Source organism: Salvia miltiorrhiza, unplaced genomic scaffold (genome assembly GCF_028751815.1).
Source record: "Salvia miltiorrhiza cultivar Shanhuang (shh) unplaced genomic scaffold, IMPLAD_Smil_shh original_scaffold_266, whole genome shotgun sequence".
Classification (NCBI taxonomy): domain Eukaryota; kingdom Viridiplantae; phylum Streptophyta; class Magnoliopsida; order Lamiales; family Lamiaceae; genus Salvia; species Salvia miltiorrhiza.
Genome location: NW_026651513.1, coordinates 34,672 through 50,180, shown reverse-complemented (window position 1 = coordinate 50,180; position 15,509 = coordinate 34,672). Strand labels below are relative to the sequence as shown.

General features: G+C 37.5%; 2 protein-coding genes across 2 annotated transcripts; one reads left to right on the top strand and one right to left on the bottom strand.

Annotated features, from left to right (window-relative positions):
* Nucleotides 1-1,944: 1,944 nt before the first annotated feature.
* Nucleotides 1,945-3,215, top strand: LOC131003759 (probable carboxylesterase 2). Its single transcript, XM_057930308.1, has one exon. It carries the CDS (start codon nt 2,234-2,236, stop codon nt 3,191-3,193), a length of 960 nt encoding a protein of 319 aa, XP_057786291.1. The 5' UTR covers nt 1,945-2,233; the 3' UTR covers nt 3,194-3,215.
* Nucleotides 3,216-6,370: 3,155 nt separating this feature from the next.
* LOC131003748 (uncharacterized) lies at nt 6,371-7,873 on the bottom strand. The gene is made up of 2 exons (XM_057930295.1): nt 7,067-7,873; nt 6,371-6,967 (listed from the first exon to the last, which is right to left on the bottom strand). Exons 1-2 carry the CDS (start codon nt 7,871-7,873, stop codon nt 6,371-6,373), a joined length of 1,404 nt encoding a protein of 467 aa, XP_057786278.1.
* Between the last annotated feature and the right edge of the window lie 7,636 nt (nt 7,874-15,509).

Here is a 15,509-nt window from a genome sequence, read left to right as displayed (position 1 = left end):
TCCTGGAGAAGTATCATGTCTGCTCAAGACTTGGTCAAGAGAGGGGTGAGATGGCACATTGGTGATGGCTCTAGGGTTCGTGTGTTCAACGACCCGTGGTTGCGAAGTAAAGAGAACTTTCGTGTGGCTGCTGCTTGCCCACTGGAACTTTCAAGGATGTGAGTCAATGAATTATTGTTACCTGATTCTTTCTAGTGGGATTCTACTTACGTGAAACATATTGTTGGCGAGGAGGAGGCTACGCATATTTTGGGAGTTCCTATTTTTTCGAACTCGGGGGATGACAAACTGATATGGCATTATACGGATAATGGTAGATACTCTGTGAAATCTGCTTACAAGTTAGCAAGTTCTCTTATCATTGATGAGTTGCATGGCGTGGATCGGGATCGGCCCAAGATCTGGAAATTACACATTCCCCCAAAGGTAAAGCATTTTCTTTGGCGTGCGGCCCGGAACAATCTACCCACCAAGGAAAACTTGTTATCTGGGGGGATGAATGTTGGTGGCGAGTGTGCTACCTGTGGGGGCGGGTTTGAAAATCTCTATCATGCCTTCTTTCACCGTGTCTTTGCGAAAGCGTGCTGGAGGGAGAGTCGTCTTTTTGATATTGTCAATTCTATTTCTTCGACAAGTGAGTCTTTTCATTAGGCTCTCTTTCGAATTGTTGTGGAGCTCAAGGGTGACGTTCGAGTGCGGGTGTGTATGATCATGTGGCAAATATGGAAGGACCGGAATGTGGTGGTTTGGAAGAATCTCTTCCCTTCTCCGGTTCAATCTGTGGTCAAGGCAGATAGATGCCGCGAGGATTAGGTGTTTGCACGTCAAAGGTCTATGAATCGGCCTTCTGCTCCGGCGAGTTCTGGGCGTTGTCTTGCTTGGCACGCTCTCCTGAAGGTACCATTAAATGTGGTGTTGATGCAGCATTTTTCAGAGAAGAGAACGCCATTGGGATCGGTATCATCATTAGAAACCACGATGGAGAGTTTATCAGAGGGAAGTCCATCAAGATTCCGAGCTGCTATAATGTTCGTGAGGGTGAACTTATCGGCATCAAAGAAGCTCTCTCTTGGTTGAAAGTTTTGGGTTTTGGTAATGGATGGTTGGAAGCCGACAATCAGGTGGCGTGTGCAACGATTCGGTCTAAAGAGATGAATTTTACCGAGTTTGGGATTATCGCTCAACATTGCCGTGAGCTTCTTTCTCTTCTTCCCGGCATTCATGTTAGGCATATCAAAAGAGATCATAATGATATCGCTCATGATTTAGCGAAAGCGGCGCGAGATATTTCTTCACTTTATGTTTGGAATGAACCTCTGGAGTTTGTGGTGGGTCATTTCCATGTACCATGTTCTTGTGATTAATAATATATCTTCGCCTTCTCAAAAAAAATACTCCATCCGTCCACGAAATGAGTACCCATATTTCCTTTTTCGTCCGTCCACGAAATGAGTACCCATTTCCCTTTTTGGCAAATGTATCTCACACATCTCTTTAATTAATACACTCAAAAAGTGGGACTACACTTCATACATTTCTTAAAACCCGTGCCGTCCACAAATGGGTACTCATTTCGTTGACGGAGGGAGTATATATATATTTCGTGAAACGAGGAATTAATTATTTGATGGGAAAATTGTACTCCCTCCGTCCCTAAAATAACTTCCTCTTTTTCCATTTTGGGACGTCCCAAATAACTTCCTCTTTCTTTATTTCCATTTTTGGAAACCTACCCCACCACTAATAATACTTTATTTATTCTTACTTTTCACTTTTCACCACTCTCAATACTAATTATAACACTTTTCACAACTTCCAATAATAATTATATCACTTTTTATCCACTATCAATACACTTTACAACTTTTTATTAAAACTCGTGCCGTCCCCAAAGAGGAAGCCATTTCAGGGACGGAGGGAGTATATAATTAGATCACGTCTATATCGTAATTTGTAATTTTGATAGGATTTTTAAAAGTTGAAAGTCAATTACTTGATTTATAGTATTTTTTTTGCAAGTTGAAATCAGATCCTATTTTGGACCACCACAAAAATCAAGCATTGTCCGTAATCAGCTCGGAACACTGATATTGTAAGGAAAATCATTTAGCCAAGCTAACTCTCAAGACAACGGGCTGAAAATGTTTGAAGTCCCAATATAAAGGCTGCATTCTTATGCAGTTCAACTCTGTGCATACTCTTTCCTCTCTATCTCTCTCTCTGAGAAACTCAAATGAATCCGAAGACTGTAGTCGATGAGGTTCCACCATACCTACGCGTACACCAAGATGGAACCATAGAGAGACTCGTAGGCACAGATTTCGCCCCACCAACTCTCGACCCCGAAACCGGCGTTTCCTCAAAAGACGTCCTCTTCCACCCGGAAACCGGCGTCTCCGCCCGTCTCTACCGCCCCAACCTCGCCGCCGACCACCAAACCAAACTCCCCCTCGTGATCTACTTCCACGGCGGCGCATTCTGCATCTCCTCCACCGCCGATCCCAAGTACCACGCCATGCTCAACATCCTTGTAAACCACGCCCAAATCATCCTCGTCTCAGTCGATTACCGCCTCGCCCCCGAGCACCCTCTCCCGGCGGCCTACCACGACTCCTGGGCCGCCTTACAATGGGTCGCCGCTCACCTTTCCGGCGCCGCCTCCGAAAACTGGATCACGGAACACGTGGATTTCGATAGAGTGTTCTTAGCCGGCGACAGCGCCGGCGCCAACATCTCTCACCATCTCTCCATTCGGGCCGGGTCTCCGGGTCGTGCGCTGGGGGAGCTGAAGATCCGCGGCGTCTTGATGATTCAACCCTACTTTTGGGGCGAGGAAGCGATCGGAGCGGAGGCCGAGAATCCGGTTTTCAAAGCGGTGGTGGACAAGTGGTGGCGATTCGTATGCCCCTCCGACCTCGGCTGCGACGACCCGCTGATCAACCCGTTTGCGAGCGGAGCTCCGAGCCTCGATGGGTTGGGTTGTGGGAGGGTTCTTGTGTGTGTAGCTGGGAATGATATTCTGCGCGAGAGAGGAAGGCTTTATTACTCGGTTTTGACAAAAAGCAAATGGGAGGGGAAACCGGAGTTCTTCGAGACTCAAGGGGAGGACCATGTTTTCCACATCATGGACCCCACTTCCCTAAATTCCACAAATTTGATCACTCGCTGTGCACAATTCATTCATCAATCATGAACTACGCTTCTTCGTTTTCAAACTCCCAAACCCTTCTGTCATTTGTGTTTATTGTCGTGTAAAATACTCCGTCCGTCCCAATAATGAAGACACATTTCATTTGGACACGGAGATTAAGGAGAGGTAGTTTAAGTGATAAAGTGTTATAGCCCACCTTATTAGTGTATTTGATTAAGGAATTGATTAGGAGTTGTATTTACTTTTATTTTAAAAATATTCTGGAAATATAAATATTTAAATTAATAAAATTTGAATTGTTTAATTAATTAAATAAAATTAATTTTTTTATTTACTGTTATACTTTTTTTTTTATTCTTCTACTTTCAACAATTCAAAGCCAAATTCTAAAATGAAAGCTGGTTTCAGTTGCTTTGAATCTGAAATTAAAATGGAACCCAAAAAGAAAACGAAAATGGAACCAAAAATTCATAAATGGAACCAAAATGGAACAAATTCATTAAATCGAACAAATTCATAAATGGAACAGATTAATTAAATGGAACCAACAAATTCATTAAATCGAACAAATTCATAAATGGAACAGATTAATTAAATGGAACCAACAAATTCATAAATCGAACAAATTCATAAATGGAACCAACAGATTAATTAAATTCTCAGAATCGAACTCAAAATCGAATCCAAAAGAAAACTTAAAAACTGGAAGGAAGCGGTGCAGTCGTGACATGCTGCTGCTTACCGGAGATCTGGAAGGAAGCGGCAGGCGCCGGAAGAGGCTGGGGCGGCAGGCGCCGGAAGTCAGCCATCGTCGTTGTCCCCCCACCCCCTTTCCCTTCACCTCTCTTTTTCTCTTCACAAACGCGATGGCGCCGCCGCCCTGCAAACCTTAGCCCCCAGATCCGCCGCCCTGCAACCCCTAGCCCCTAGAACCAGAAACAGATCCGCCGCGCCTACAAACCAAACCAGATTTCGTCGGGGGAAGAAGAAGAAGCAGGCGGCGGTGGAGGACGGCAGATCAGATCGGAGAAGGGCGGCGGCGTAGTGGAGGACGACAGATCAGATCGGAGAAGAAATGATGAAGGAGAAGAGAGAACATTCGAGTGAGAGAGATGAGGCTGATATGATCGGGTCTTTTTTTTATATTTATATTAGTGATTAAGGTTAAGTTAATTATAATTTGGTAAGCCCTAATTATTTCCATATATAGAAACGTGTCTTCATTATTGGGACAACCCATTAAGGAAAGTGTGTCTTCATTATTGGGACGGAGGGAGTATTAAAATAATAAGAGGACAGATTATTTCGTTGTATCTTTTCGAGGTTGCAATGTCATGTCGTGTTGATTTTTGACTAACGCCAAATTATAATCACAAAAATTAAACTTGGTTAGAACATTGACCCGCACCTTGATCGATATTCTCTTCCAAACTTGCCTATTGATCTAAATTATGTAAATGATACTATTATTTTATGGGGTTATTGTCGGAAAATACATGTAATTTGTTAATTTTCTGGTTTATAACATGACTTTATAATTTGACCAGAAAATACATCAATTTTCAATTTAATCGCAATTATAACATGACTTTATAGTCTAACAAGAAAATACACCAAGTTTCAATTTATTCTCAATTATAACACGACCTTGTAATTAATTTAGTATAATAATATCAAAGTTTAATACATTAAATATTTTTAATTTTCTTTTCATCTCACAATATACTATATATATATACATATATATTTGATAAATATACGTCTATATGTAAATAATACTCCCTCCGTCCCATTATTGAAGACCTACTTTCCTTATTGGGGTGTCCCAAGAATAAAGACTCATTTCCAAATAAGGAAAGAATTAGCCTTTAAAATACACTAATTAATTTAACCTTAATTACACTATAAATAAGAAACAATAAAAAAACCCTATCATAATTCCTACTCTCTCGGCCTATCCGCCTCTCTCTCTCTCTCTCAAGTTCTCTCGGCCTCTCCGCCTCTCTCACTCTCTGAAACCCTAGGATTCCTCCGTCCTCATCCTCCATCCGCGCCGCCCTCTTCCGAAACCCGCGATTCCGCCGTCCTCACTCTCTATCCGCGCCGCCCTCCTCCGAAACTCTAATCGGCCTCCGTCCTCAGCCTCCATCCGCGCCGCCCTCCTCCAAAACCCCAATTGGCCTCTCCGCCTCTCTCTGGAACCCTAGATCTACGCGTTTATGGCTGATAATAGCAGTTGGTTGGCATATTTGAACTCTGAATTCGTCCCCGATTCGGAGGACGAAGAATTCTTTGCTAATATACCTCCGTTGCCGTCACCGCCGTCTGGTTTTTTCTATGATGGGAGCGGCGGAGTCCAGGGTTCTGAGGAGTCCGCCGGTGGTGCTTTGATGGAGGATTCGAGGATTCCAAGGAGTCCGATCCGGTGGCCCATCTATCGCCGCCCCTCTACCGCGATGAAGGCGCAAGATTCAGATCTAGACGCTCTCCTATGCACGGAGAGTTGGGATGACGTCGTGCGCGAGCGGGAAGAGGTCGTCAGCGGCGACTGGTGGCTCCGGTGCTCCCCCTTGTTGCGAAGGATGGTCTATACCATGTTTCCGGGATTGAAAGGGTGAGATTTTTCTTTTTTGTTGCGATATTTGTGATCGTATATGCGTTGTTGGTATGAGGGGTGTGACCCTCTGTGTTGTTTCCATGAGTGCAATTGTGGTAGATGGACTGAATGCTGAGATGATGAAGTTGCTGCTAATTTTTTTTTTCCCTAAAATGCTAAGAATCTATGATTAAAACTATGAAAAAATGAGATTGTGGACTGTGTCCCCATTTGGTTTATTGATGGTTGCTTCCCTGGTTCCCTCTTGTGACTAATTGTTTGTGATTGCATATGGTGTGTGCCCTAGTTCAAGATTTGTGAGTAATTGTATTGTGTATGTGGGCAGTGTCCATCTTGTTTGAGTGTTATTGCTGGTATGAGGGTTGTGTCCCTCTTGTTTGAGTGTTATTGCTGGTATGAGGGTTGTGTCCCTCTTGTTTGTCCTGCCAAAAACTGATCTGCACAAAAAACTGAAAACAACATCTTTAGAAGCATTCCTATGCATTAAACTGAAAACAACATCTTTACAAGCATTTCTTGCACTATAGCTTTACAAAAACTATGCATTCACACAAGCTGTACAAAAACTATGCTCCTACTCTTGCATATGTTGCTGCCTGGTGCTAAGTGGGGGCAGTCTCAATCATGCTCAATTGATTGAAGGCTCCCTCCATTGCCCCATATGCATCATCATGTAATCCCAATTGCTCCTTCAGTTGGTCTATGCCTTCAACAACTCCTTTTTCAATCAAATATCCAATACACTCTTCCACAAGTTCTTTTGGCACCTCTAATGACATTGGAAGTGCACATTGCCTTGAAAACATTCCTTTCTTCATGTGTGGAAGCTTATAATAGTTTTGCCCTCTTACTTTCATGATTTCAATTAGACATCCTTGTAGGCTCAAGAAAACTGCATTTAAAGTATGAGGACTTAGCTCCTCGAATGATTTTTCAACTGCTTGTACTAGCTCATGCTCAGTTGTGGCCACTGATTGTACTTGCAAGCTCTGAATGGGCCTAAACCAACCCAAGTCATTGATGTTGGTGTCTGAGCTATTTGGAGGTTGATGTATAATCTTGATATCAAATCCATTGGCTGTTGCAGCAGCTCTCCAATCTGGATCATTGTCCTTAATATGTGGCCTTGCATTATCTTGCTGTATATATATAGTTTTGCTTGCAAATTGAGGCCATTTGTCCCAAATTGCAGGAATTAACTGTATATAAAGGCAATAAACTGTAATGAACTGGAATGAACTTCAATTAACTGGATTTAGGTACATTTGAATGCAAATATTTGCTACATTTGGCTATACCTTGGAGATATAGCAGGCCTTCACCACTTCTTTGGTGATGGATTGGATTTGCTTCTCCTCCATTGTTCCAGCCAGCCTGTTCTTGCTTGTTCTCTTGGCTGGTACCATCTCTGTGAAAGGAAAAATCCCTATCTTGCCATCGAATAACACACTCCCATCTTCATTAAATAGAGGTCTGCCCACTGCACAACTAAACATAACTTTTTTGATAAACTTCTTACTCTTGCAAGTGCAATGTGGATCAGTTTCCTCTGGAGTTAAGTAAAATTTGTGGTTTGCTTTGGTGATGTAGAACCACTTCTCATCAATGTGCACTACATTGTGCATATTCTTGAACTTTAGGACATTGCATATCCTATCATATTCAATCTGTTCAAGAGAGAATCGTAGCCTCAATAACTTGTTGGGAGCCATCAAATCGGGTCGGATAGCACTTGAATGAGCTCTGATCAGCCCCTTTGAGATCCATCTGCCCACTGTACTCTTCGAGCAATTCATACCTGTTGCTAGTCTTCGAATGGTTCCCCTTTTATGCAACTCTAGACTAGATATGAGTTCTAAATCTATTTGCACTCTTTTTCTTCTACATTTGTTGATTTTTTTGCTTTGAACGGATACTAATTGACCTTGTGCTTGCTCCTTTTTTGCAGCCTGCCATAAACGCGAGACGGAGCTCCGACAACACCCCCATTTCGCCATGGCAGCAGTGATAGTCCCATGGTGGAGCTTCCCATCTGTTGAATTTTGAAGAAGAAAGAAGGCCATGGCTTGCCTTTCCTCACTTGTTAAATCCTTCCTTCTACCCATCTTTTTTTTTTTTTTGGTGTTTGGAGCTTCTAATCACAGCTTTTGTGTGAAAAACTGATCTGGAAGAACCGCACCTTTATAAGGTTGTAATCCCAAATTTTGGTGGGAAATTAAACTAATGAATGAAAAATGAAGGTTGGCGCCCATTTTTGGAGATTAACACTTTTACTTTTGTTTCCAACAGCTCAGCCGCCTATTTTAATGCTGTATTGACTGCTCAATAAATGAACTTTAGGTTTAATAAAAAATCAACCAAAATAAATAATCTGGATTAAAAAAAAATTAATTAAATTAAATGAATTAAATTTTTTGAATTTTTTGGAAATTAAATTCAAAATTGAAGTAAAGCATTAAATAGAAAGATTCCAAAATTAATCACCTACACTAATAGTGGTGGGCCACAACACTTTAACAACTAATCTACCTCTCCTTAATCTCCGTGCCCAAAAGACCTATGTCTTAAATAATGGGACGGAGGGAGTATATAATTATTAATTATTTTTTAACATAGTTTCTATTATATATGTACTTAAATTATTTATTGGTCCTAATATTTTATAATTTCATAACTTAAATAAATAAATACTTATTATATATGTAATATATTAATAGAATATTAAAATCAAATTTATATATATATATATATATATATATGTGTGCGCATTTGTGTGTTGAAAATGTAGATATATATATATATATATGTGTGTGTGTGTGTGTGTGTGTGTGTGTGTATTATATATATATATATTGTTAAACCATCAATATAATATCTTGATATATATATATATATATATATATATATATATATATATATATATTAATTATTATGAAATAATTAATCATCTAACTTAATTTTTATAAAAATTAATCAATTAATTAACAATATTTTATACATAACAATTTAATATAAATACAATAAATATTAATACATCTATGATGAAAAATAATCTAAATAAGGTCATGTTATAATTGAGAATAAATTGAAACTTGGTGAATTTTCTTATCAGACTATAAAGTCATGTTATAAACTTATAATTGCGATTAAGTTGAAAATTGATGTATTTTCTGGTCAAATTATAAAGTCATGTTATAAACCAGAAAATTGACAAACTACATGTATTTTCCGGCAATAACCCCTTATTTTATTTATACAAATGATATTGTCAATAATTGATGTTATTCGATTATATATAAATGATACCGTAATATTTTAAAATATAATTATATCATTAAAATATTATAATATTATTTACAATTTTATAGCGTCATTTACAATATTATATTGTGTCTTTTAGACGCAGTATCATTTATATCACATAATAGTGTCAATTACAAGCATTGCCATTTATATACTCGAATAGTGTCATTTACACCATTCAAGTCAGGATACATGTTTGAATCAGGATGTGAATCATAATTTGGATGCAGTTCAATCTGATGGTACGGTACACTCAGTTGTACCCAAGACCACCTTAATTATAATCTGGTTTTGGTTAGTCTATCCCATTTTTCCTGTGCCACTATCAATTTTTTTTTAGTTTTAAATTATTTAATTTTTCTTTAATGTTAGTTAGTTATATTTTGCTACAATTTTAAAATAATCATCTAGGGTTCACTTTTATAATTACTATCTTTTATAGTATTTATTTTTTGATTTTTGAATTAATAATTTATTACTAATTAACTCTAATTATCTAAAGTTAGTGTATATAAAAATTTTAGTGATAAATATTAGTTAAGATTCATTATATAATATCATTATTTCTTTTGTAATAAATAGTTATAAAATAGAGGGACATGGTGTATGAAAGGTCTCTCATCCTTTTGTTTTGTGACAACCTCCATTTATTGATATTGATCGATGTTTAGGGTTAAATGTCAATTAATGCACAGAAATTTGTATAATTTGTCATTTTGATAACACATTGCAATAATGTCACTATCTTTTCCATATATTGGAAAATTAACACATGGAGAATCGACATGGCAGCCTCACCGAAGCCGACATTGCCAAAATACGGTTTTCACAATCTTGGTATTATTTTCAAGTCAGTTTGTATTGCAAACATTTCGATAATTTCAATAAATTCAAAAGCTGATGACATTATTGCAATATCTTAAAGATAGTGTTAAAATGATAAAAATAAGTGGAATTTCGTATATTAATTGGAAACTAATCCATTGTTTTTGTAGATTTCTTTCAACTATGTGAAGAGTGATTTGGGAGCAGGCACATTTAATTCAGTCCATCAAATTATATTCTTTTCTTTGGGATAAGCATGATGGGAGGATAGGAGTTATATATTTATATATATAAGGAATCAGAGACGGGTCTACAGACTCTACACCACCTTCTATGGGGGCACGTGCCCCCACATTTTTTTAATATATATATATATATATATATATATATTATATATATATATATAATATATATATATATATGGTGTGGTTTTAGAGAGAACTACATTATTTGTGAGAACGTGAGAACCATCAAATCTAATGCATTCATTCGCTGTTAAAATTAATGCACTCAAAAAAATAAAAAAAATTGCTTCCTTCAGGATTCGAACCCAGGATCTGCATTCATCCAACAAGATGATACATCCACCGTAGATCTTGATAATCGAATGGCTGAAAATGGTTCTCCGTTCTTTTTTTATTTATGGTTCTTTCTTGAACCTCTCCCTATATATATATATATATGTATATATATATGAAAGAGTTCAATGGAATCCACTATCTTAGATAAAGAATAAAGATCAAATTCTGTGCGTTGATTTTGCTTAATCTAATGGACCAAAAAATTGTAGATTTTTCTTGTATTTAAATTTGTAAAGGTCAAATAAGTAAATGCATAATATTCTGTAACTGATATCGTCCATAATTAAATTCATTCAGCACTATTTTATATTTGGCAAGATATACCAAATCCCTAAAAATTGGCTAAATAGTGTGTATCAGCCGTTTTTGTATATTTTTTAGTCACTCCTAACAAATGAACATACTAATATTCGTCGATATGTTCGTATAAAAACAAATGAACTTATTAATGTTCATCGAAATAGATCATGTCCCAGAATGGGGAGAGAGGAATTTTCGGGATTTGTTCAACGGGATGAATTCGATCAATTTATTTTTTACACATTTGACCTTTTTCGATTAAATAAATACTAATCACCAATTTTTAATTACATAAAAAATTAAATCCGGATGCAATCTAGATCGTTGATTGAGATTCAATGAATGGCCTTGATTTGGTCTTTATTCTCTATCTAGAAGAGTGGTTGTCATAGAATGCAACCTTATATATGGGTTAAAGTACATATTCACCCCTGAAGTCCACACCCCTAGAGCGTTCCGCTCCCCACACTCGGCTCAGGCCCAAATAACTCCTCATAGCCCATAAAAATACTACACTTAAGCCCACCCGTTTGACGGCCCAAAGACGCCGTTTCTTAAATAATTTTTTTGTATTTTATTTTCGCGTGGGGCCCACCTTCCAACTATTTACGCGGGTTGGTGTAAATACCTAAGGATACGAAGAGTTTTTCTTCCATCTTTCAAACTCACAATCTGCAGACGAAATCGAAGGAGAAGAAGATTGTTCCGACGATTTCTTCAAGTGATACGAGTGTTCCGACGACGAAACTAATCCAGTTCCGAAAATAGGTAAGTCATGCCTTAACATTGATATTTATTTTTCCAGAGCATGCAAACCGATTCTACACTATTTCTCTGTTAGATGAATCATCAATAGCATGTCTTGAATGTTTATATTGTGTTCTTTTTGTGTGTTTTGGTTGTGCAGAATGTTTGATGCAAAGGTCAACTTTGTGTTTAATTTTTGGGGTTATTGGAAACAGATGAAGAAACTGGTAAATTGTTATATGATGGCTGGAACTCGACGGAAATAGAAGATACATTAGGAAATATGACTTTGGAAAGAATAATGAATGAATTCGAGCTATGCATAAAATTTAAACCTAGGGCAGTCTATGCGCTTGATGAGGATTATTCTATAGAAGATGGCCTAGTACTCCTTAAGGATGAAAAACATTGTGCAAAAGTGTTAGATTACCTTGAACTGATTGGGCAAGATGAAATTCAGTTTTTTGCTGACCATGAATCTGATCATATGCCTAGTATAACACCACTTCAATTGTTTTCAGAAGATGATATTGGGCGCATGAATAGGGCAGGGCAGGGCAGTAGGGTAGGAGCATAGGGATTAGAATCAGGGAATGACAATGTTGCTACTTAAAATTGGTTTGGAGGCAAAGGGTGTTGTGGTTGAGAATGAGGGATTAGAATCAGGGAATGGTATTGTTGTTACAGAAATTGATTTAAGGGCAGAGTTAGATGTGGATGAGAATGAGGGATTAGACTCAGGGAATGGTTTAGAGGCAGAGGGAGTTGGTACTGAAATTGGTTTAGAAGAAGATGGTGTTGAGGATGATGAGGGAATTAGGGGTCTTGAGAGCTTAGAACATAATGATCAGGCAGAGGGCAATGAGGTAGATGATGATGACTCGAGTGTGTATAGTGCTGATTCTGGTGAGAGTGATGGTGAAGAAGTTAAAATAGGGCAGTTTATGGCTAGTATTGATGATGGAGCAGTAGGTATGTTTGAATTGGGTCAAACCTTTGCAGGGGCAAATGAGGCTAGGGAAGCAATCAATGCATATGGTGTTAGATTTGGATACAAAATCAAGTTTGTTAAGAATGAACCTACTAGGATTAGAGTAGTATGTATGAATGAGAAGGATTGCCCATTTTTGATGCATGTGTCTAAGGATGGAGATGTAAGTGGACTAATGGTGAAAACTCTTCCAAGGTTGTTGGATTAGGGTTATATGTCAATCTTGAGACTGGAAAGAAGGTCCTCAATGTAAGTCAAAAGTTTATACTTTGTCATGCAATTATCTATACTTGTTATCTGATTTTATGAGGATGTTGGTGATATTTCTTATACAGCCCGGAAGGTCTTCATCCATTGTGATAGATGAAGGCTCACAAAGGGTGAGTGATCCAAACACCCAGTTCCCTATACCAAATGAAGCCAAAATCAGGAAGGAAAAGAGGAAGAGAGGACTAAACAATGCAAGTGGGGGGCCTTCAAAAGTGAAGAAAGATGCTGCTGCAAAGCCATTTAAGGCACCAAGGGGGAAAGAAACACAGGTTGAGAAGCAACAACAAATTCTGAGAAGATCACCAAGAGGGAAATAGAATAATGTCATTTCAACTGTTGAATCAACAACAACTAGTTGAAATGGCATACTGCATTGTGTTTTGAGCAAAAAAAAACTGATGAAATTTGTCTTTTTTTTTTGTTGAAGTTCATCTTTTTTTGCTACCACAACTACTGGTTGTATACTGCATAGACAAATGTGGTTTTTGGTTTGTTTTTGGGGATGTATACTGCATAGACAGTTGTTTAAGCTTAAATTTGGTTAATGAAATGCAGGTTCTTTTATGAAAATCTCTGAATTTTTGTAAGATTAACATATCCTTTAATTGCACATGTATTATTGGATTCTGATTTTTGGTAAGATTGGAGCAAGAGTATGTTAATCAAACTCATTTCATTCATTCATTGCTACAAAGTAGAGCATACAGTAGATACAAAAACAATGAAAACCTACCAAGCCTTCCATTACATTTCAAATATTGCCAATTTCATGCTAGAACAACATAGCCTATCATCAACCAAGATACAATCAAAACCATCACAACAATTGTATTTTTCCTTCTAACTTTCCTGGATTCTTCCTTTAAGCCTTCCATTACATTCCAAAGGTTGTCAATTTCATTCTCCACATCCAGGGGAGAGGCCGAACTTTGATGGATCCTTAAGAGCTTCATATTTTCATTCTTCAAGTAATTTATCACTTCTCTAGCTCTCACACACATGGGCTCGTCATACCAGACGAAAAAACCACAGTTTTTCGTCTACAAAGAAAACAACAAAGTATGAAATTTAAGAAAACCACAGTTTTCTCGTCTACAACCAAGTAAAACAAGAAATGACATACTATCCAATTTCTACATCCGTAGAACCTTCTCCCGGGGTTGTCGTCTGTCCATGAGGTAATTCTCGGAGCTTGAAGCCTCCTGCCTTCAAACTCGCAACGACAATACACGTAATTACTCTCATGCTCAGCATCCATCTGCCTTCGACCACGTGATGATGAGGACCCAAATCCTGAGTTCAAACTCATGTTCTTACCTCGATTTCTTATATCCAAAAGAAACCCTAAGCTAATTTGACAAATTTTCTTCTACTTCTGCCAATTCGTCGCCCCTGTAATCGCAAGTTAGGGTTCATACTATTTGAACCCTAATTTCTAATTAAAGAACCGTTGGAAGGTGGGCCCCACGCGAAAATAAAATACAAAAAAAATTATTTAAGAAACGGCATTTTTGGGCCGTCAAACGGGTGAGCTTAAGTGTAGTATTTTTATGGGCTATGGGGAGTTATTTGGGCCTGAACCGAGTGTGGGGAGCGGAACGCTCTAGGGGTGTGGACTTCAGGGGTGAATATGTACTTTAACCCTATATATATATATATATATATATATATATATATATATATATATATATATACATAGCGTGTGAGACCAGAGAGAGAGGGGGAGTTGGGAATTTTAGGCGGTGATCTGGTGGCGGCGGCGGGTGGGGGAAGGGAGATTAAGGTTTGGGAGTGGGGAAGATTGGGGAAGATGACGATGTGGTTTTTTTTTCTGTTTTTTTTTTATTATTTTTTTTTTCACATGTCATAAATGTGCCAAGTGGAGAATTTCAGCTGCCATTGTGTCAATTCCGATTGCCACCGTGTCGTTTCCGGCGCCGGCGTAAGAAAAAAATCGATCACCGCACAAAAATGAAAGCTTATATATTTAGAGGCAGATTTTTTAAAATAGTAGTAAAAATCAATTTCGTGTAAACGTTATGGATTTACATGTAATTACCCTATTATTTTTTAAAGTTTAAACTTTAGTTACACTATTAAGAAATATAGATAATTGTAATGAAATTATATTGATTATTATTGGTCTGCAAGTTCTGAAGGGGAGACTTTAAAGTGGACATAATGTTGAACATAAGGTTTTAATACTTCAATTATCGTTAACGTCGTCAGATCTAAAATTACTGTTCAAGTTTCAATGTCGACAATTTTCATTAGTTGTGTCTTATGTAATGACGATTAATACAAATTAAGTCAATATGTATCAAGAGTTACTAATCATTGAGGTCTTAAAATTATGATATATATGGAGATGATGATGAAAATAGTACTCATAATATTGTACATAGGTAAGTTTTCCACGTTGTTTTATATAGGTATCTTTAATATATTACTTCATCTATTCACAAAAAAAAAAAAAATCTTTTGGAAAACTACTCATTATTTTTAAATTCATTCACAATTAATATTTACAAAAAACTACTCCCCCCGTCCCAAACGAAATGTCCTGTTTCTTTTGGGCACGATTATTAAGGAGCAAGTTAATTAGAGTACTAAGTGGTGTTGTATAAAGTTAAAATTTAGTGGGTCCTACAATAAAGTAACTTAATTAAGGTTTAAAAGATTAAGATTTTAATTAAGACTAAATTAGTAATTTAATTAGACACT

What these genes read in the sequence shown, in the direction of transcription:
- LOC131003759 (XM_057930308.1), top strand. Translation starts at nt 2,234, where the DNA reads ATGAATCCGAAGACTGTAGTCGATGAGGTTCCACCATACCTACGCGTA.
- LOC131003748 (XM_057930295.1), bottom strand. Translation starts at nt 7,873, where the DNA reads ATGGGTAGAAGGAAGGATTTAACAAGTGAGGAAAGGCAAGCCATGGCC. An exon ending in AGGCCTGCTATATCTCCAAG is followed by an intron (nt 6,968 to 7,066) that starts GTATAGCCAAAT and finishes CTTTATATACAG; the next exon opens with TTAATTCCTGCAATTTGGGA.